The sequence below is a fragment of the Hippocampus bargibanti genome, linkage group LG20 (genome assembly GCF_051943395.1).
Source record: "Hippocampus bargibanti isolate YZ-2025 linkage group LG20, ASM5194339v1, whole genome shotgun sequence".
Classification (NCBI taxonomy): domain Eukaryota; kingdom Metazoa; phylum Chordata; class Actinopteri; order Syngnathiformes; family Syngnathidae; genus Hippocampus; species Hippocampus bargibanti.
Genome location: NC_142753.1, coordinates 33,883 through 56,392, shown reverse-complemented (window position 1 = coordinate 56,392; position 22,510 = coordinate 33,883). Strand labels below are relative to the sequence as shown.

Below are 22,510 nucleotides of genomic sequence, written 5' to 3'. Positions count from 1 at the left end.
AATCAAGTATCGAGTTTCTTAGTGATATTTGCTTCCAAATCTGGATAGTTCAAAATGTACTTCTTTGGACCTTTAAAAATCTATTTCTTTTCAGACCTTTTGTTGAACACTGTGAAAAATCTTAAAAGTACAAGCTCACACACACTAAAAGTATATATATAGTGTCTAGTGCCTCTTTGCAATTTTAGCAAATCTAGCTATCTAGCAGGCTATCTGGCTTGCTACCTGGCTGGCTACCTGGTTAGCTATCTATTTGCTATCTATTAGCTATCTAGCTGGCCATCTGGCTAGCTAGCTATTAGCTATCTAGCTGGCTACCTAGCTGGATACCTGGCTAGCTATCTGTTTTCTGTTTATTAGCTATCTAGATGGCTATCTAGAAATCTGTCTGGCTATCTAGCTTGCTACCTAGCTGGCTACCTAGTTAGCTATCTATTTGCTGTCTGTTAGCTATCTAGATGGCTATCTAGCTAGCTATCTAGCTGGATATCTAGCTTGCTACCAACTGGTTACCTAGTTAGCCATTTATTTGCTATCTATTTGCTGTCTGTTAGCTATCTAGAAGGCTATCTAGCTGGATAGCCAGCTGGCTACACAGCTGGCTACCTAGCTAGCTATCTGTTAGCTGTCTATTAGCTATCTAGCTGGCTATCTAGCCATCTGTCTGGCTACCTAGCTGGCTACCCAGCTTGCTATCTATTTGCTGTCTATTGGCTATCTGACTTGCTAGCTGGCTATCTAACTAGCTATCTATTTAGCTATCCATCTAGCTATCTAACTAGTTATCTATCTATTGGATAGCTATTAGCTATCTAGTTAGCTTACTATCTATTTGAGTTATTCCGGGTTGAGTGAACGCTGGCGCGTGTAGCTGCCGCTGTTCACCCACTGAAAAAAATATCCAGTGACTGTAAAGTGACCTTGAGAGTTTTGAAAGGCGCTTATGAATAAGATGCATTATTATTATTATATGCATTAAAAGAATATTGTAGTTAGTATTAACATTGGGATTCTGATAAAAGATTCACACTAATGAGGAGTTTCACTCTGGGCAATTGTCTTTTTTTTTTTTTTTTTCTCGCAATGATTGAATCTGTTGTAATTGGACGATGGAACCATTGTTTGAATCTGCGTTCTTTAAATTGGACTGGTCCTGCGTCAATGTCTGCATGAACAAAGTATTGGCTCTGAAAAGCTTTTTCATTTTTCATTTTGCCAAGCTTTTGAAGTTGAAGGGATTCTCATAACATGGTCTAGTTTATTTATAAGTGAAGAGTTAAAGCCCTAGTTGGCGACAGCGGTGCCATACAATCAATTCGATGCCAGCATACAATTTTAAAAGCTATAGTATCCTATGTATGTTTCCCCTCAGGCTTATGGAATGGAGATGAATATGACCAGCACACGTATAATGCACAGGATGCTCTCTTGACACTGCTGTTGTTCGAGTTGCAGTTGAATCGAGTTGACATTCTTAATTTCAACGCAGTACTGGGAAAGCTACTTTTCAATATTAATATCACTATAAGGCACACCTAAAAGCATGCAATGTTCTCAAAAGTTGACACTGACTCTTAAAATCCAATGTGTCTAATATTAAGAGACTTTAACTCTCTATATTCCACGTTGAATTATTTCCGTTAGTGTTCCTATGCCATCCAATGCCGATTATTATAAGGAACCAGTTGTAGCCAAAAAGGATTCTACCCAACACTAATTGACATGGAGACACACTAGAACAACCAGATGTAGTGACACCTCAGTTTACGAACGCTTTAGCGCACGAACGTTTCGCCTTACGAACATTAAATTCGGGAGAATATAATCTTGGCATACAAACTAGTTTTCGGCGGATGAACACCGAACCACACGGTCGAACAGCGCCACGGTGCCTGGCGGACTAGTTTTCAACACCCCCTTTGAGTGCAGACATGTTTTGTTATCAAGTGGATTACTTTTGCTAGTGTTAAGCTGAAGTGTTACGATCGAGCAGAAGAAGGAGATCATCGAAAAGCACGAACGAGGTGTGCCGTTGTGTGATTTACCGTCCCGGTACCAGTATGCTAAGTCGACCAGTGCTACGTGTGGTTAAGGGTGTTTCTATGTTGTCTCAGCAACGGTCTCAGGCAATAGAAGAGGTTGAAAAACGTCTGTTGATTTGGATTAATGGAAAGCAGCTAGCAGGGGACAGTGTGAATGAGGGTATTATTGTCGAGAAAGCAGGGCAACTTCACTCGGATATCATCAAGAGGCAACTATATCAACGACCTTCACAAAGGTCAATAAAATTACTTTGTTATACAGTACAGTTTATTTCTTTAATTACAATAAAATAGCACACTGATTATACATAGAATATGGTATATTTTGTGTAGTTTTAAGGCTTATTTAGTAGAAATGTTCATTTTTAATTGTTTCTTATGGGAAATAAATGTTCGGCAGACGAACTTTTCGCCTTTCACACACTTTCTGGAAACCAATTGAGTTCGTGAGCTGAGTTACCACTGTACTATGTTCTGTCATTGTGTTACTCCAAAACTTACAGTATATATTGTGTTCTGCCTCCATTTTCTGTCCCAGGTGTGGTATACGGTTACAAAGGCTTATTGCTGCTACTCGGCATCTTCCTGGCTTACGAAACTAAGTCTATCTCCACTGAAAAAATCAACGACCACCGAGCGGTGGGCATGGCCATTTACAATGTTGCTGTGAGTACAATCGTATGAAACCAATCAAATGGGGCGATGGTCCATGTGTTCGTCGTGCGTGCGTCTGCATGTGTGTGTGCGTGTGTATGCGTGTCTGTCGTGAGTGCGTGTGCGTGCGTGCGTGCATGTGTGTGTTGGGTGGCTTTGGTTCACAGCTGACTGGCTGTCAATCAATGTCAATCAATTTTTGACCTTAGCTATGCCTTTCTTTTGTCCTCCACCTTTCAGAGCCTATCCCAGGCTTCATCCCAATTCATCTTCTCCACCTGTCATCTCGTCATGTAATTGTTCTTTTTTTCCGAATTTGCTTGCAGCGCTGTTTTAATTATGTCATTGTCACAAGGGTGTCGTGATAGCGAGAGGACCCAAAAAAGCAAGGGAGGCGGTAGAAGCAGGTTGCACGAAACAAAATGGATTCACAAAAACACTTACAGGGAACCACTCGAAAATTTACATTCATTCAAAACACAAAGGCCTGGAAAGAAAATAGATGGTTTGAAAGGGGAGTAAAAGAAGCTATTTTCATAAAACGGCAACATCCTTCACTAAATCACCATGGTGGGGTGAGGTTCAATTTGGATCGTTCCTATAACCGACGTCTTAGGCAACATAGGCTTAGTTATGCTGATGATGTGATACCAGATCAAATGGGGCAATCAGGCCTGTCGTAGACCCCATACTCAGGCAGGACAATAGAAGTAATCAGTCAGGACAATAGATGTAATCACTGTAGCCGCAGGGAGTAGTCCTCTGCTCCCCCTAACCTGAGAGCAGGAACCAATCATAGCAGAGTCTGGCACCGCCACGTCTGGACAGTAGGGGGATATATATATATATATATATATATATATATATATATATATATATATATATATATATATATATATATATATATATATCGGCTGGATAGCTCAGTTGATAAGGCATCAGTTTAGCATATGGGAGACGAGGGTTCGAATCCCACTTGTGGCAGAGAAAATGAGCACAATGACATCATCCAGTGTGGGTCCTTGGGCAAGACCCTTCACGCTAATGCCTACCTCATACAATGATGAGAGACAATAAATGGAATGACATGCCGGCTCAGACGTCGCCCGGCCAAACAAGGTCTGCGTCAGGTGCTGGGGAACCAGAGCACCCTGATGAAAAATGGGCTACTGGAACAACTGGAACAGATGGACGAGATGCGATAACATGGCTCTGTTGGAATGCTACTACTCAAGCAACCCTAGTCAGAGGGGTTACATGCGGAGAATGGGGGCTGAATGGTTACTTCGAAACCCACAGTCACGGTTGACCACGAAACAACTAGTAGCTCAGTGTTCCAATATCCACAAACGGCAATTGCTATCACAACTTGAGATTGATGAGGTACAACACAAATTCCGAGGTGAAGGGCCCCAGGCTGCCACATCACAGGAAGAGGTTCAACCAGAGATTGGGGGGCAAGCCCCAATGAATAATGAGATTGGGAAGCCAGCCCCAATAAATGAAATGCTGAGCGAGGCAGCAAATGACCTGAGAGATAAGATCATGGCAAGAATGAAAACTGGGCAACGAAGGCACCGATTACAACGGCTATGTGAAGTACCACCTGAAAGTCTCATGGAAACTGTGAATGCAGCACTGAGAACGATCCCGACCGGAACAATCACGGAAACCAATGAGCTGATATACACCTCAGCATCAGTGATCCTAGACATGCTTGGCTACAAGAGCAACCATGAGAGCCACGAGATTCATTACCCACCATGGAAAAGACGGTTGGAGACCAAGATCAAGGCGGCTCGGAAAGATGTGAGTCAATTGACGGAGACCCAGAGAGGTGTGAATAAAAGGCCAATACCCAAAAGGTACATGCAGATAACCATACCTGAAGCACTCGAAACTGCCAAACAAAGGCTCCAGGCCTTGGCCAGTCGCCTAAAGAGGTACACGAAAGAGAATGAGGCCAGAAGAATAAACAGGCTGTTCGCAACACAACCTGCGAAAGTGTACGCTCAGTGGCAGGGTTCTAACAGCAGAGCAGACCCTCCAAGGCTGGAAACTGAAAGATACTGGAAAGGCATATGGGAGAAGGAGGTCGCACATAACAGCAGTGCACAATGGCTGGTGACTCTGAAAGAGGAGCACAGCAACCTCCCTGAACAGAACCTAGTTACCATCACAGCGGCAGATATACAAGGAAGAGTCTCAGGTATGAAAAACTGGACGGCACCAGGCCCGGATATGGTCCACACCTACTGGCTAAAGAAACTCACAGCTCTCCACGAGCGCGTAGCAGCACAAATGAACCAGCTGCTGATGGATGGGACTCACCCAGGATGGCTAACCGAAGGGCGAACAATCCTGATCATGAAGGATTCCTCAAAGGGTGCAGTTCCTTCCAACTATCGGCCAATAACCTGTCTCTCCACAACATGGAAGCTCATGTCAGGCATCATTGCGGCTAAGATAAGTGGACACATGGATCAATACATGAGCAAAGCACAGAAAGGCATTAGTAGAGATACTAGAGGTGCCAAACATCAGCTGCTGGTTGACAGAACAGTCGCTCAAGACTGCAGGTCCCGACATACCAACCTGTGCACAGCCTGGATTGATTACAAGAAAGCATATGACTCGATGCCACACACATGGATCAATGAATGCTTGGAGTTGTATAAGGTCAACAGGACCCTGAGAGCCTTCGTTGCAAACTTGATGAGGATGTGGAAAACCACACTTGAAGCCAATGGCAAGCCACTAACACAAGTGTCCATCAAATGTGGCATATACCAAGGTGATGCACTCTCCCCACTGCTGTTCTGCATAGGACTGAACCCCCTCAGCCAGATAATCGCCAAGACAGGCTATGGATACCGCCTCAGAAATGGAGCTACGATCAGTTACCTCCTCTACATGGATGACATCAAGCTGTATGCTAAGAGCGAAAGGGACATAGACTCCCTGATCCACACAACCAGGATCTACAGCAGTGATATCGGAATGTCATTCGGGCTGGAGAAATGTAGTCGGATGGTGACTAAGAGGGGCAAGGTAGTCCACACTGAAGGGGTCTCACTCACTGAAGGAACAATAGCAGACATTGAAAACAGCTACAAGTACCTCGGTATACCACAGGCCAATGGCAACCTCGAATTAGCAACAAGGAAAGCGGCTACGACCAAATACCTCCAGCGGGTGAGGCAAGTCCTCAGAAGCCAGCTCAATGGCAAGAACAAGACCCGGGCAATAAACAGCTATGCCCTGCCAGTGATCAGATACCCTGCAGGAATAATAAGGTGGCCAAAGGAAGAGATTCAGACCACGGATGTTAAGACCCAAAAACTCCTCACCATGCACGAAGGGTTCCATCCCAAGTCCAGCACCCTGAGACTGTACACAAGCCGTAAGGAAGGAGGCCGGGGACTAGTGAGTGTGAGAGCCACTGTCCAGGATGAAACATCCAAGCTCCATGAATACATCAAAGAGAAGGCTCCAACGGATGATGTACTCAGAGAATGTCTCAGTCAATGGGGAACAGAGGATGAGGTGCTGGAAGAGGGACAATCATGGGAGGAAAAGCCCCTACACGGGATGTACCACCGAACCATAGCAGAAGTGGCTGATCTCAAGAAGTCCTATCAGTGGCTCGAGAGGGCTGGCCTAAAAGACAGCACAGAGGCACTCATCCTGGCTGCCCAAGAGCAGGCCCTGAACACCAGAGCCATAGAGGCAGGGATATACCACACCAGACAAGACCCAAGGTGTAGGTTGTGCAAAGAGGCACCTGAGACAATCCAACACGTAACTGCAGGGTGTAAGATGCTGGCAGGGAAAGCCTACATGGAGCGCCATAACCAGGTGGCTGGCATAGTCTACCGAAACATCTGTGCGGAGTATGGACTGGAAACCCCAAGGTCAAAATGGGAAACACCTCCCAAGGTGGTGGAGAATGACCGAGCAAAGATCCTGTGGGACTTCCAGATACAGACTGACAAGATGGTAATGGCCAACCAACCAGATATCGTGGTCATAGATAAAGGGGAAAGGAAAGCCGTTGTCGTGGATGTAGCGGTCCCGAGTGATGGGAACATCAGAAAGAAGGAACATGAGAAAATCGAGAAATACCAAGGGCTCAGAGAGGAGCTGGAGAGAGCCTGGAAGGTAAAGGTGACAGTCGTGCCTGTGGTGGTCGGAGCACTTGGGGCAGTGACCCCCAAACTTGACGAGTGGTTGCAACAGATCCCGGGAACAACATCGGATATCTCGGTCCAGAAAAGCGCAGTGCTGGGAACAGCACGGATACTGCGCAGAACCCTCAAGCTTCCTGGCCTCTGGTAGAGGACCCGAGCTGAAATGGGGACAGACACCACCCATGGTGGGTGAGACGAGGATATATCCCTACTGTCCAGGGCCAAAACTGCCAGCGAAATATTTTAGTTCGCTAACGAAGCCTCTTTAATAAGAAACGAAACGTTCGACACCTTCAAATTTGTACAGATGACGGCTGAAGAAACCTTTTCATCGATGGACCAGTCCTGTACGACTAAGCACCTACAATTTAAATTAGCTGACTTAAAGAACCACCTCAGATTCAATCTTAGATGTAGACAGAGCCGGTTAATTCCCAAATGCTTGAAGCAAGCACCCCTGGAACCCGGATACCTAGCCGATAAAATGCAACAAAATTATACTAGGAAAATTCTAAATTTGCGAATTAGGAGACTTAACATAGAGATAAAAAACAAACAGTCAGAAATAGAAACTTATTATCAGCGATTACAAACTAAACTTACCCACAAAATCTATCAGGAAGTGTGTGAATTTACTAAATCCGGTTATATGAGGCACCACAGCAAAACCAAAGAGAGACAAAAGGGTAAATTTCAAAAATTACTTTTACTGAAACAATCTCAGCTACTGGTAAACACGCGAAAAATTAGGAATGAACAGTTTGCAAGGGAGAATTGGATCAAAAATTTGTCAGACAGAGATCTCTCAGAGACAGAAAAGGCGGTACTTACCAAAGGTTTAAATTTCTCAGTGACTCCTAAAACTATACCTACAATAGATTACATCACAGCTACTGAATCGGCTATTAAAAATAACACTTTCGTATGCAGAGGCAGATGATCTACGCATTAAAATATCAGCTCTTCTCAGTAGTGCCAAACTTCCTCCGTCCAACATAACATTAGAAGAGAGAAAGGCGTTAACTACTCTACAAAAAGACAAAAATATTACTATTTTGCCAGCAGACAAGGGCAGATGCACAGTGCTTCTCAACACATTGGATTATGAAGACAAAATAAATAGGTTAATCAGTGATTCTAACACGTATGAGCAACTAAAAAGGGACCCTTCCAATAGATACAAGAAAGAAATGATTGACTGTCTCCAAAAGTTAGAGAAAGGAAAACATATAGACAAACAGATGTATTTTAGATTATACCCGGGAGAGGCCACGCCATGTATCTATAGCCTGCCAAAAATACATAAAGAAGGGTTCCCCCTCAGACCCATTGTTTGTAGCATTGACTCCTCTACATACAATGTAGCCAAATATTTAAAAACTATTTTAGCTCCGTTGGTTGGTAACACAGAATATCACGTAGAGAACACCACAGGGTTTGTAGAGAGGATCAAAGACCTCATATTGGAACCTGAGGAAACTTTGGCATCATACGATGTGACTTCTCTCTTTACATCTGTCCCAACCCCAGCAGCAGTCTCAGTGGTGAGGACGAGGCTGCTGGCGGATGTTTCTCTGCATGAAAGAACCAAACTTAAACCGGATCACATCTGCCAATTATTAGAAATCTGCCTTAATACTACGTATTTTCAATTGCAGGAAAAAATGTATAAACAAATTCATGGTTGTGCTATGGGCTCACCAGTTTCACCCATAGTGGCTAATCTTTACATGGAAGAGATGGAGAAACAGGCCCTCACATCCTTCCCGGGGACAAAACCTAGACACTGGTTTAGATATGTGGACGATACTTTTGTCATAATTAAGAAACAAGAAATTCAATCCTTCACAGATCACCTCAACTCTGTAGACTTCAACATTAAATTTACTCGTGAGGACATTCAAGAGAACCAACTAGCCTTCTTGGATTGTAAAGTAATTATGAAAGAGGACAGAGCGCTAAAAACAGAAGTCTTTAGGAAGGCTACGCACACTGACCAATACTTACTTTTTGACTCTAACCACCCTTTACAACATAAACTAGGAGTTATCAGAACCCTCCAGCATAGGGCTAAACTAATACCAACTTGCACTGAAGGTAGAGAAAAGGAGTCTAAACATATCAGGAGAGCACTCACTAACTGTGGGTACCCTCAGTGGTCATTCAACAAATGTCAGAAAGAAAGAATAGGGAATGAAACCAATAATTCTCAAGATACAAAAAGGAGAGGAGTAGCAGTACCGTACATTGCAGGAATTTCTGAAAAATTACAAAGAGTCCTTTGGCAACATAAAATTCCTACTTATTTCAAACCGATAAACACGTTAAGGCAAAAATTAGTGCATCCAAAAGATAGGCTACCAAATGAAAAACAAAGTAATGTAGTTTATTCCATACATTGTAAGAATGAAAATTGTAAAGAGCAGTACATTGGGGAGACTCAACAAATTCTCAAAAAAAGACTTTATCAACATCGCAGGGATAATATAAGTGGACCTCAATCGGCAGTACATTTGCACCTAAAAGCTAGCAACCTCTCATTTGATGACAATGAGGTTAAAATCGAAAAAAAGCGAAAGAACATAGATGGTTTGAAAGGGGGGTAAAAGAAGCGATTCTTATAAAACAACAACATCCTTCATTAAACCGGTCTGGTGGGGTGAGGTTCAATTTGGATCGTTCATACAAGAGCCTGTTTAGGCAAAACAGGTTAGGCAACTTTCGTAATGCTGATGAGGGTCGTTATGCTGATGAGGTGATACCGGTGGGAGTGGGGGTAATAGGTCAGTCGTTAGTCAGGAATGTAGGAACAATCAGTGGGGCCACAGGGAGGGGTCCTCTGCCCCCCCAACCTGAGAGTAGGGACCTATCATAGCTGTGTCCGGCGCCACCATGTCTGGACATTAGGGATATATAAATGGGGCCGATACAACCAGTCAGACTTTAGTTCGCTGACGAAGCCTCTTGGATAGGAGGCGAAACGTCCGAAACCTTCACTTTTGTACAGATGACGGCTGAAGAAACCTTCTCATCGATGGACCACTCCTGTACGACTGAGAGCTTACACAGACGTAAGCACCTACAAAGAAACAAAGTGAAGGATGAAGATCCGAACCCGAGCAGTCGGCGTTGGCAGTCATTTTAAATGAAAACATGAAATGACATGAAGACCAACAGGTGTGACGCTGTAGGACACAGGCGTCAAAGTTAAGGTCCGGGGGCCAAATCTGACCCGCCAGATCATTTTATTCGGCCCACGAAAGCAAATCAAATTTCATTTGAATCGTTGGGATTCTATTTGATTCAAGATGAAGGGGATCAGTTTGAATGTTGATGTGTTGGAGCGATTTGTGTTCACAAGACAACAATGTACACACAAAATATATTTTAACCTATACTCTGTCCCTTGAGTTTCTGAAGTACACGACATGGTGATGTGAATTTAACCCAAATTCCCTGATGCTGTCGTTCAAAATGATGTTTACCGCATCGACGTGGCGTCATTTCTGCCCTGGTTCGTTTTGACCATTGGATGGAAAAATCAACAGGGTCCGGTTTGATGGATCGGTCGTAAGCTGCCTCTGAGTAATTGCATTTCGGTCCTGAAGGAGATTACTCCCCGTGTCTCTTTCCAAAGTTTCTTGTTGACGAGCCTACAAATCGCCAGGAAAGCACAGCGCTGTGTTGTGTCTTAAAACCTAAAATATAGCTATATGCCGTGGAATCTTTGTAAAATACGCTCAGTAGAAGTCGTTTGAAGTGATTTTACAAATTATGGACAGAACTTGTCCGGAGGCGTCGGACTATTTGTGACTCAAAATAATGTCTGTCTGTAACTGTGTCAATCAAATTCCTTTTTCATCTTCTAAGAGGGCAAAATATGTTTCATTTGAAAATAAATGCAGATGACTTTACATAATCCACATGGGGTGATAAAAACTGAATCAATACAACTTTTCATTTAAACCACTTTGTGGCCTTCTCACAAGACCAATTTACCGTATTTTCGGCACTATGAGGCACACCTAAAAGCATTCTGTTTTCTCAAATGTGCTTTATAAGCCAGTGCGGCTTATATCTGGATCAATAGTCTGATTTAGTGGACTTTCTAAATGTTCTATAAAGCACTTTGTTACCGCTGCAATGGTTGTGAGTGCGCTAGCTATGTAGCTATTAGCTAGCTAGATAGCTAGCTTTCTTTCTATTTGAGTTGTGAGTTTTTAAAGGCACTCAGAAATGAAATGGATTATTTTCTTTATTTATGATGAGTCATGTTTATGTATTTATTTATTTTTACTCCCAAACGTATATTTAAGGAAAAGAAGAAGCTATCCAGCTGGCTGGATAGCGGATGGCTAGCTAGATAGCGAATAGCTAGCTAGCTTAGCTGGCTATTCGCTATCTATTAGCTAGCTACGGTCTAGCTGGCTGGCTATTAGCTATCTATGGGCTATCTCTTAGGTAGCTAGCTCGCTTTCATTGTGTCTGAGTTACTTCCGGGTTGAGTGAACGCTGGCGGCCGCTGCTCAACCACAGAAAAACTTATCCTGTGACTGTAAAGTGACCTTGAGAGTTTTGGAAGGCACTATTTTATTTTATTATTATATAAATAAAGCTGAATTGTATTCCCTTTGGCGTACACCATCTAGTGGATACACGGCGCAACCGCAGCCTCTATTGTACCCGTAACTTCTATTTTATGTGCCTTATAATGTGGTGTGCCCGAAGTACAAAAAAGTTTAAAATAGGCCATTCATTGAAGATGTGCCTTACAGTGCGGAAACTAATGTAGTATCCTGATGTTGACCAAACCGTCCCAAAATGAATGAGGTCCGTTCAACAACAATAAATGACTGATTGCAAATCCACACACAATCAATGCCAGTTGCTGAACAATGAAAACAGTTGTGTCGACATCCTACTAACATGGTGATATCTCTTTATCTTCTCCTCAGGTGCTTTGTTTGATCACAGCGCCCGTCACCATGATCCTGTCCTCTCAGCAGGACGCCTCGTTTGCCTTTGCCTCCCTGGCTATTGTTTTTTCGGTCTACATCACCTTGGTGGTTCTGTTTGTTCCAAAGGTAAAAAAAATACATAAATACATTGAATGGAAAAAAAAAACACTGTTAGCCGACGCCCCTTTCATGTAGATTTAACAAGCAGTTAAAACTCTCTTAGTAATTGATTGGATTGGATTAGCCTTTATTAGTCTTGAAGGGGAGAAATTTACATTTCACAGCAGCAAAGTGATGAAAGTAAGAGGAAAGGAAGAAGTTGAAAAACACAATATAGGACCTGCTATAAAAGCAGCCACTCTCGCGGCGCCATCTTGAAGTCAAAAACAAAACAAAAATAAATAAATAATGTGACACAACACAAAGGACACAGACAATCATTCAATCTTATGCACTTTATGCACCCTCTTAATTGTATGAAGCAGTTTAAAGAGGAGAGGATCAAAGCATCCTTTTCATCAGTGGATCAGGGATGTCATGGTGGAATGTGCATGTCTACTACAAATTAAATGTTGAAAACTAAATAGCAAATAACATGACCACACAAAAAGACAGAGTCATTCATTCTTCAGCACTTGCTGTACCCTCTTTGTTGTATGAAGAAGTTCTAGAAGAAAGAGGATAGGTTCAAAGCGTCCTTTACACCAGTGGACAAGGGTCGTCATGGTGGAATGTGCACGTTTATTACAAGTTAAATGTTGAAAGCAAACACAAAGCAGTAGCATCCATTGAAGAAAAGAGATGGTCTAACATCTCCTGTCTCACGTAAATCCGCTTCAATTCCAAGCCGCGACAGTTTCGTACTTGCATTGGCGCTCTGCACTGACGCTTCTTTCTTCTCATTGCGGGCTCCTCAAGCCATGCATCCATCCAGCCGCAGACTTTCCAACCGCACTGACATTTCTGCTAAACAAAGCGGGGCTGTGAAAATGCTGCCCATTACAGCCACAAAAAAAACCGCATAATGGCCCCAGAGCTGTCCAGCGATAACAGTCAAATGCCGCAGACTTTCCTTCCGAATCAAAAACTGTGCTGCTGAAAAGGCGCAACCGCTCAGCACAGTCTCCTCCTTGATTGATGAATGTCGTGGCCAAAAATGCTGAAAATCAATCAGTATCCCTTCCACACGACGCACAACAACTCAAAGTGACAAAAGCAAGGCTCGTCGAGCACTTGCTGAAGGTTGCCTACTCGGGCGCCATCTTGGACTTCTGAATGGCCTTTTACATGATCTGATCGGCTCTATTGCAGAATGACCTGAACACTGTCCCTGTCTTGCTGCCCATTTTTGTAGATGCGACGTCTGATCACACGAGGCGAGTGGCAATCGGACGCCCAGGAGACCATGAAGACAGGCTCCTCAATGAACAACAATGATGAGGAGAAATCCAGACAGTTGGAGAGAGAGAATAAAGAGCTCCAGAAGATAATCCAGGAAGTGAGACTTTTTTTTTTAATTTCATTCTATTGTTATTGTATCGTCAATGAGAATAATTAGGTCGATGTGTTGTTTTTCGAGCGCCACCAATTTGGAACTTGTGAACCTCTGGGCCATTTGGTCCAAAACTTTAGAACCTCTTTCCACTCATTCATCGGCATTATTTTTGTTTTTGTTGTTTGTTTGGTTGTTTATTTATTTCTTTATCGATCTGTCTGTCTCTTGGTCTCGCAGTCTCCCTATCTCTCTATCTATCTGTCTCTCAATCTCTCGGTCTCTCTGTCTCTCTCTCTCGGTCTCTCTCTGTCTCTCTCTGTCTATCTCTGTCTCTCTTGGTCTCTTGGTCTCTCTCGGTCTCTCTCTGTCTCTCTCTGTCTATCTCTGTCTCTCTTGGTCTCTTGGTCTCTCTGTCTCTCTATGTCTCTCTCTCGGTCTTTCTCTGTGTCTTTCTGTCTCTCTCGGTCTCGGCGTCTTTCTGTCTCTCTCGGTCTCTCTCAGTCTCTCTCGCTCTCTCTCGGTCTCTCTCAGTCTCTCTCGGTCTCGGTCTCCCTATCTCTCTATCTATCTGTCTCTCAATCTCTCGATCTCTCGGTCTCTCGGTCTCTCTGTCTCTCTATCTCTGTCTCTCTGTCTCTCGATCTCTGTCTCTCGATCTCTGTCTCTCGGTCTCTCTCGGTCTCTCTCTGTCTCTCTCTGTCTCTCTCTGTCTCTCTCGGTCTCTCTCGGTCTCTCTCTGTCTATCTCTGTCTCTCTTGGTCTCTTGGTCTCTCTATGTCTCTCTCTCTGTCTCTCTCGGTCTCTCTCAGTCTCTCTCGCTCTCTCTCGGTCTCTCTCAGTCTCTCTCGGGCTCGGGCTCTCTATCTCTCGGCCTCTCTTTCTCTCTCTGTCTCTCTCGGTGTCTCTCGGTGCCTCTCGGTCTCTCTGTCTCTCTATGTCTGTCTCGGGCTCTCTCGGTCTCTCTCAGTCTCTCTCTGTCTATCTCGGTCTCTCTCTGTCTCTTGGTCTCTGCCTCTCTCTGTCTCTCTCTGTCTCTCTCAGCCTCTCTCTCTCTCTCTGTCTCTCACAGTCTCTCTCTGTCTCTCTCGGTCTCTCTGTGTCTCTCTATGTCTCTCTCTGTCTGTTTCGGTCTCTCTCTGTCTCTGTCTCTTGGTCTCGGCCTCTCTCTGTCTGTTTCGGTCTCTCTCTGTCTCTGTCTCTCTCTGTCTCTCTCTGTCTCTCTTGGTCTCTATGTCTCTCTCGGTCGCTCTCGGTCTCTGTCTCTTGGTCTCTAGTTCACTCGGTCTCTTTCTGTCTCTCTGTCTCTCTATGTCTCTTTCTGTCTGTCTCGGTCTCTCTCTGTCTCTCTCGATCTCTCTCTGTTTCTCTCAGGCTCTCTCGGTCTCTCTCGCTCTCTCGGTCTCTTGGTCTCTCGGTCTCTCTGTCTCTCTCGGTCTGTCGGTCTCTCTAGCTCTCTGTCTCCCTCTGCCTGTCTCTCTCTGTCTTTCTCTGTCTCTCTCTGTCTTTCTCTGTCTCTCTCTGTCTTTCTCTGTCTCTCGCGGTCTCTCTCGGTCTCTCTCTGTCTCTCTCTTTCTCTCGCTGTCTGTCTCTCTCGGTCTCTCTCGATCTCTCTCGGTCTCTCTCTGTCTCTCTCTGTCTCTCTCTGTCTCTCTCGGTCTCTCTCGGTCTCTCTCGGTCTCTCTCAGGCTCTCTCGGTCTCTCTCGGTCTCTCGGTCTCTTGGTCTCTCTGTCTCTCTCTTTCTCTCACTGTCTGTCTCTCTCGGTCTCTCTCGATCTCTCTCGGTCTCTCTCTGTCTCTCTCTGTCTCTCGCGGTCTCTCTCGGTCTCTCTCTGTCTCTCTCTTTCTCTCGCTGTCTGTCTCTCTCGATCTCTCTCGGTCTCTCTCTGTCTCTGTCTCTCTCTGTCTCTCTCAGGCTCTCTCGGTCTCTCTCGGTCTCTTGGTCTCTTGGTCTCTCGGTCTCTCGGTCTCTCTCTGTCTTTCTCGGTCTCTCGGTCTCTCTAGCTCTCTGGCTCCCTCTGTCTCTCTCTGTCTCTCTCTCTGTCTGTCTCGGTCTCTCTCTGTCTCTGTCTTTCTCTGTCTCTCGCGGTCTCTCTCGGTCAACGGCTTTCCTTTCCCCTTTATCTATGACCACGATATCTGGTTGGTTGGCCATTACCATCTTGTCAGTCTGTATCTGGAAGTCCTACAGGATCTTTGCTCGGTCATTCTCGACTATCTTGGGAGGTGTTTCCCATTTTGACCTTGGGGTTTCCAGTCCATACTCCGCACAGATGTTTCGGTAGACTATGCCAGCCACCTGGTTATGGCGCTCCATGTAGGCTTTCCCTGCCACCATCTTACACCCTGCAGTTATGTGTTGGATTTTCTCAGGTGCCTCTTTGCACAACCTACACTCTTGTCTGGTGTGGTATATCCCTGCATGTGTTGTGGGTTTTCTCTGGGATATATATATATATATATATATATATATATATATTATATATATATATATATCTTCTTCTCTTCCTTTCGACTTTTCCCTTCAGGGGTCGCCACAGCGAATCAGTGTCCTCCATCCAACCCGGTTTTATGCATCCTCTTCTCTCATACCAGCGAGCTACATGTCCTCTTTGACCACATCCATAAACCTCCTCTTCGGTCTTCCTCTCGGTCTCCTGCCTGGCAGTTCTAGACTCAGCATCCTTCTCCCGATATAGTCACTGTCTCTCCTGTGGACGTGTCCAAACCATCTCAGTCTGACTTTCTCTCCAAAGCCTCTAATATGAGTTGTCTCTCTAATGTACTCATTCCTGATCCTATCCAACCTGGTCACTCCCAAAGAAAACCTCAACATCTTCAGCTCTGCTATCTCCAGCTCTGCTTCCTGTCTTTTCTTCAGTTAATAAGCCATGAAGCTTATTAACCTGTAAAAATCCATACATTGTCCACATAGTTTTATTTGATTTCATTTAATTCCTTTTCATTCATTTTCCTTTCATTTCATTTTATGTCATTTTATTTCATTTTCTTTATTTATTTAGTTAGTTAATTAGTTAGTTACAGAGGGTTGTGTCAGGAACGGCATCCGACGTAAAAGCTTGCCCAAAACAAACATGCGTATCATACCTCTGAAGATGGAGGTTACTGATTCGCTGTGGCGACCCCTTGAAGGGAAAAGCCGAAAGGAAAAGAAGAAGAAGAGTTAGTTAGTTAGTTAGTTAGTTAGTTAGTTAGTTAGTTGGGTGGTTATCTGTTTGTTTATGCATTTATTTATCTGTTTAGTTTGTTTGTTTGCTTGCTTGTTTGTTTGTTGTGTATGTTTTTATATGTATGTTTGTTTGTTTGTGGTGTTTATTTGCTTGTTTATTTATTCAGTTTGTTGATATATTTATGTACCTGTCTTCAATTATTTTGTAATCCTTTAGTAATTTAGTAATTTGGTTATTTTATTCATTGATCTGCTTGCTTGTTTGATTGTTTGTTAGTTTGTTTACTTGTTTGTTTGCTTGTTTGTCTGTTTGTTTGTTTGTTTTTTGTTTGTTTGCTTGTTTGCTGTGTATGTTTTTTATATGTATATTTATTTGTTTAATTTTTTGATGCCGTTTATTTGCTTGTTTATTTATTTAGTTTGTTGATACAGTAAAGTCTCGTTATATCGATATCGGATATATCGATAGTCCCGGTTATATTGAGACTATTTCTATGCACGCACGGAGAAAATTACATGCAAACGGGGTCGAATATATCGATACTCCCGGTTATATCGATATTTTTTCGGACTCCCTTGAATATCGATATAACGAGACTTTACTGTATATTTATTTACCTGTCTTAAGTTATTTAGTAATCCTTTAGTAATTTTGTAATTTGGTAGTTTTATTCATTGATCTGCTTGTTTGTTTGTTTTTTGTTAGTTCATTTATTTGTTTGTTTGTTTGTCTTTATATACAGTAAAGTCTCGTTATATCGATATTCTCGGGAGTCGGAAAAATTGTCGATACAACCGTACTATCGATATATCCGATCCTGCGCCGAACTGCATTAAAGAGGGGGGGGGGGGATACGTAAATGGGGGATCTTTGGTCTGGCATGTAATTTTATCATTGGGTTCATGGATTGCGTATCTAACATGTTTTTTGTAGAGTAGTGAAGTGAAAAATAAAATTGTGCATAAAATAAAAACGTCTTTACACTTTTTTAATGACTATTTCCTTTCAAAAATGCAACCAACCAATGCTAAATCCTCAAGTTCTATTCACACGAAGCCACGAACGCCAGCATGTACAATCATATGAAAAACAGTGATTCTTGCAAGCAGTAAAGATATCTGGATGCAACACAATTAAATACTGTACATGGATGAAAAACCAAAACTGCAACGTTTACATAACTTACGTTGATGCCGCACGTTGTAATGATATGAGCAAATCGTATTTGCATGTTCTACTAGTGATGCCTGGCTTTAGATCAAAGGAGCATGCGCGCTGCTGCAAGTCAGTCTGATGAGAGCCTACGAGAGCGACACATGTCAATTGCCTTCTCCCTCCAACCAACACAGCCGTCCTAATAAAGAACCTCAACTCTATCTCTCTCGGTCTCTCTCTGTCTCTCTCTTTCTCTCTCTGTCTCTCTCGGTCTCTCTCGGTCTCTCTCTGTCTATCTCTGTCTCTCTTGGTCTCTTGGTCTCTCTATGTCTCTCTCTCTGTCTCTCTCGGTCTCTCTCAGTCTCTCTCGCTCTCTCTCGGTCTCTCTCAGTCTCTCTCGGTCTCGGGCTCTCTATCTCTCTATCTCTCTGTCTCTCTCGGTCTATCTGTCTCTCGGCCTCTCTTTCTCTCTCTGTCTCTCTCGGTGTCTCTCGGTGCCTCTCGGTCTCTCGGTCTCTCTTAGTCTCTCTGTCTCTCTATGTCTGTCTCGGGCTCTCTCGGTCTCTCTCAGTCTCTCTCTGTCTATCTCGGTCTCTCTCTGTCTCTTGGTCTCTGCCTCTCTCTGTCTCTCTCTGTCTCTCTCAGCCTCTCTCTCTCTCTCCTTTAGTAATTTAGTAATTTGGTTATTTTATTCATTGATCTGCTTGCTTGTTTGATTGTTTGTTAGTTTGTTTACTTGTTTGTTTGCTTGTTTGTCTGTTTGTTTGTTTGTTTTTTGTTTGTTTGCTTGTTTGCTGTGTATGTTTTTTATATGTATATTTATTTGTTTAATTTTTTGATGCCGTTTATTTGCTTGTTTATTTATTTAGTTTGTTGATACAGTAAAGTCTCGTTATATCGATATCGGATATATCGATAGTCCCGGTTATATTGAGACTATTTCTATGCACGCACGGAGAAAATTACATGCAAACGGGGTCGAATATATCGATACTCCCGGTTATATCGATATTTTTTCGGACTCCCTTGAATATCGATATAACGAGACTTTACTGTATATTTATTTACCTGTCTTAAGTTATTTAGTAATCCTTTAGTAATTTTGTAATTTGGTAGTTTTATTCATTGATCTGCTTGTTTGTTTGTTTTTTGTTAGTTCATTTATTTGTTTGTTTGTTTGTCTTTATATACAGTAAAGTCTCGTTATATCGATATTCTCGGGAGTCGGAAAAATTGTCGATACAACCGTACTATCGATATATCCGATCCTGCGCCGAACTGCATTAAAGAGGGGGGGGGGGGATACGTAAATGGGGGATCTTTGGTCTGGCATGTAATTTTATCATTGGGTTCATGGATTGCGTATCTAACATGTTTTTTGTAGAGTAGTGAAGTGAAAAATAAAATTGTGCATAAAATAAAAACGTCTTTACACTTTTTTAATGACTATTTCCTTTCAAAAATGCAACCAACCAATGCTAAATCCTCAAGTTCTATTCACACGAAGCCACGAACGCCAGCATGTACAATCATATGAAAAACAGTGATTCTTGCAAGCAGTAAAGATATCTGGATGCAACACAATTAAATACTGTACATGGATGAAAAACCAAAACTGCAACGTTTACATAACTTACGTTGATGCCGCACGTTGTAATGATATGAGCAAATCGTATTTGCATGTTCTACTAGTGATGCCTGGCTTTAGATCAAAGGAGCATGCGCGCTGCTGCAAGTCAGTCTGATGAGAGCCTACGAGAGCGACACATGTCAATTGCCTTCTCCCTCCAACCAACACAGCCGTCCTAATAAAGAACCTCAACTCTATCCAGAAGTTGTATCATTTACCGAACCCGCTTACACAAAGCAACACATGGTGTCAGAAGTGGTCTGGAAGACAAGAGGACGATAAAAGGACTTGGAACGAAAGATTCCACGGAGGAAAGACATTGAGCACAACCCACGGCAGAAAACGGCAGAAATGGAAGCTTTACGTCCACCCACAGCTCTGCAGCTAACAGGTAACGTGGCTGAAAATTGGAAGAGATTTAAGCAACGTTTTGAACTGTATTTGTCTGCAATTGGAGCTGATGAAAGCCATTCAAAGATGAAAGCATCCATGTTTTTGCACGTTGTGGGAGAGGAAGCTCTAGAGGTCTACAATAACTTCACATTTGATGCTGAGGATGACAAAATGAAGCTGTCAAAAATAATGGAAAAGTTTGAAGCTTACTGCATTCCGAAACGCAATGTGACGTTTGAAAGGCACAGATTCTTCACATGTGTACAGACAGTTGGAGAAACTATTGACCAATATGCAAATGAGCTGAGAAACAGATCAAAGACATGTGAGTTCGGTGGATTAACAGAATCACTGATCAAAGACAGAATAGTGTGTGGCATTACAGATAATAAACTGAGAGAAAGGCTACTCAGAGAATCAGATCTGGACCTGGAAAAAGCCTTAGCACTGTGTAGAGCCGCTGAGACTGTTAAATCACAGGCTAAAGAGTTGCTAAATGATTCTAGCTGCAACGTGGATGCAGTGGAAAGAAATGCACACAGATTCAACAAAAACAAGACTGCTGAGATCAAAGCAAGAGTGAGACAACCCAACAAAAATAGGATACTCAAACAAAAATCTTGTACTCGTTGTGGTACGCAACATCCCCCAAAGCAATGTCCAGCATATGGGAAAATATGTAAAAACTGCGACAAAGCAAATCACTATGCTCGTTGCTGCAGGAACCAAGACATGAAAGGCAAGGTAGATGCAGTAGATGATCATTATGAAGTGGAGGAACTTTATGTGAATGCTGTAAAAGATGAAAGAGAAGAAAGAGATTGGATCACTACGCTGAAAGTGAACAACATTCATCTAAAATTCAAATTGGATACTGGAGCCAATGTGAATGTCATTTCAGAGACTGATTTCATGAAGATCAGGCCGAGACCAAAAATACGTCTCATGTCCTGGCTTTTCAAAGACATCCCTGCGTAGTGTTTTAGGCCTCGCACACAATCCTTTCCCTCACAACCCGCCGTTAATAAAACTAATTATCAAATTTATATTACTAACCTTAAAAAAAAATAAGTGTGGTGGTTGTGTGGTGGGTTGGCCTCGACTGGGATCACCACCTTATCGTGGTGAGGCACTTTGCGCGTCTCCGTGACCCCGAGAGCTATGTCGGCTGGAGTCTTGTACTCCTGGCAGGGTCACCCAAGCCGAACAGGTCGGAGGGTAGAGGCCAGACAAAGAGTGATCCCAAATCCGCACCCGGGGGTAGGCGTAGGCGGAGTCCAACAGATCGGACCACCGGCAGCCCCTTGCAACCGCACTCACCTGAAGGTCGTCTCGAGTCTTCACTCTTGCCACTGGAATACAGTGGGTGCGGCCAAGTATGTGGGGGAAGGAATTGCGCGCCCCGTCCCTCACACTAAATCCACTAGTAGCGCAGGTTTCAGCTTCCACCATATAAGTCCACTGGCGATAGGATAAAGTGACGGGGGCAGGTCATGGATGTGACTGGAAGCTTCTAGCTTGATTCCTACACAGGGGCGGTACAGGATTGATGGTCGTTGCGAAGATGGGATGGAGCAACATTATCCTTCGGCAGCATCCTGTGCGTCTGAGCAGCCCTATTCAGGGTCCGCACTGCTCACCCCTTATAGGGGAAGGGTCTAGAAAAGGTGACCTAAACATTGCTTGTTCCACCACACCTGGGTGGCCCACCGCAGCCACCAAGGCATCCCCCCTCTGCGGTCGAAAACGAAATATAATCAAACCCATGACTATGAACCTGGCTTCCTGGAATGTTCGCACCCTCCTCGATGCTCGAGACGGGATGGAGAGACCTCGGAGACGAACTGCCCTCATCGCACATGAGCTGAGAAGGTACAACATCGATATTGGCGCACTCAGTGAGACTCGGTTCTCAGGCGAGGATTCACTCACAGAAGTTGGTGAAGGTTACACCTTCTTCTGGAAGGGTCTCCCAGAGAATGAGCGAAGACTCCATGGAGTTGGCTTTGCTGTGAAAAGCAGCTTACTCAGTAACATCCCTGAGTCCCCCCAAGGCATCAGTGAACGGCTTATGACCTGGCGTATTCCCCTGGTAAAAGGTCGCTTCGCAACTTTAATCAGCGCCTATGCTCCCACCTTGGATGCTGACGATAACACCAAAGATGCCTTCTACGAGTCCCTGGATGCTACCATATCCAAAATCCCTGCCTCTGATAAACTTGTTCTGATGGGTGACTTCAATGCCCGAGTAGGTACTGATGCCAGGCTCTGGAAACAAGTAATCGGAAGGCACGGGACGGGGAAAATAAACAGCAATGGCCTCCGACTCCTCACTCTGTGCTCTGAGCATCAGTTGATTGTAACTAACACCATCTTTCAACTGAAAAAGAAATACATCACATCATGGATGCACCCCAGGTCCAAACATTGGCACTTACTGGACTACATCATCACAAGGCAACGGGACCAAAATGATGTCTGCATCACGCGGGCCATGCGTGGGGCTGAATGCTGGACTGATCATCGACTGATCAAGTCCAGGCTCAAGCTGAGAATTCGACCTCCTCATAAGAAACAGCAACCCCAAAGGCGTCTTAACACCAGGGCCCTGGAGTCCCCAGAATGTGCAGCCAGCTATCGCCACAAGCTGGCAGAGGGACTTGCCAGCCTGGACAACGACACCAGTAACGGTGACCTTGATGTTGAAAGCAGGTGGAAAAAATTGAGGACAACAATTCATCAAGCTGCCTCTGAGACCATCGGCTTCACTCAGAAACGTCATCAAGACTGGTTCGATAACAGCT

The 22,510-nt window shown here is 43.7% G+C and overlaps 1 protein-coding gene across 1 annotated transcript in view; it reads left to right on the top strand.

The window, feature by feature from the left end:
* Nucleotides 1-22,510, top strand: part of gabbr1b (gamma-aminobutyric acid type B receptor subunit 1b) — a 235,593-nt gene that overhangs the window by 202,484 nt on the left and 10,599 nt on the right. Inside the window, exons 21-23 of the mRNA XM_089023383.1 lie at nucleotides 2,581-2,708; nucleotides 11,842-11,970; nucleotides 13,199-13,342. Of these exons, the coding sequence (XP_088879509.1) occupies nucleotides 2,581-2,708; nucleotides 11,842-11,970; nucleotides 13,199-13,342 (401 nt within the window). The remainder of the gene's footprint in view (nucleotides 1-2,580; nucleotides 2,709-11,841; nucleotides 11,971-13,198; nucleotides 13,343-22,510) is intronic.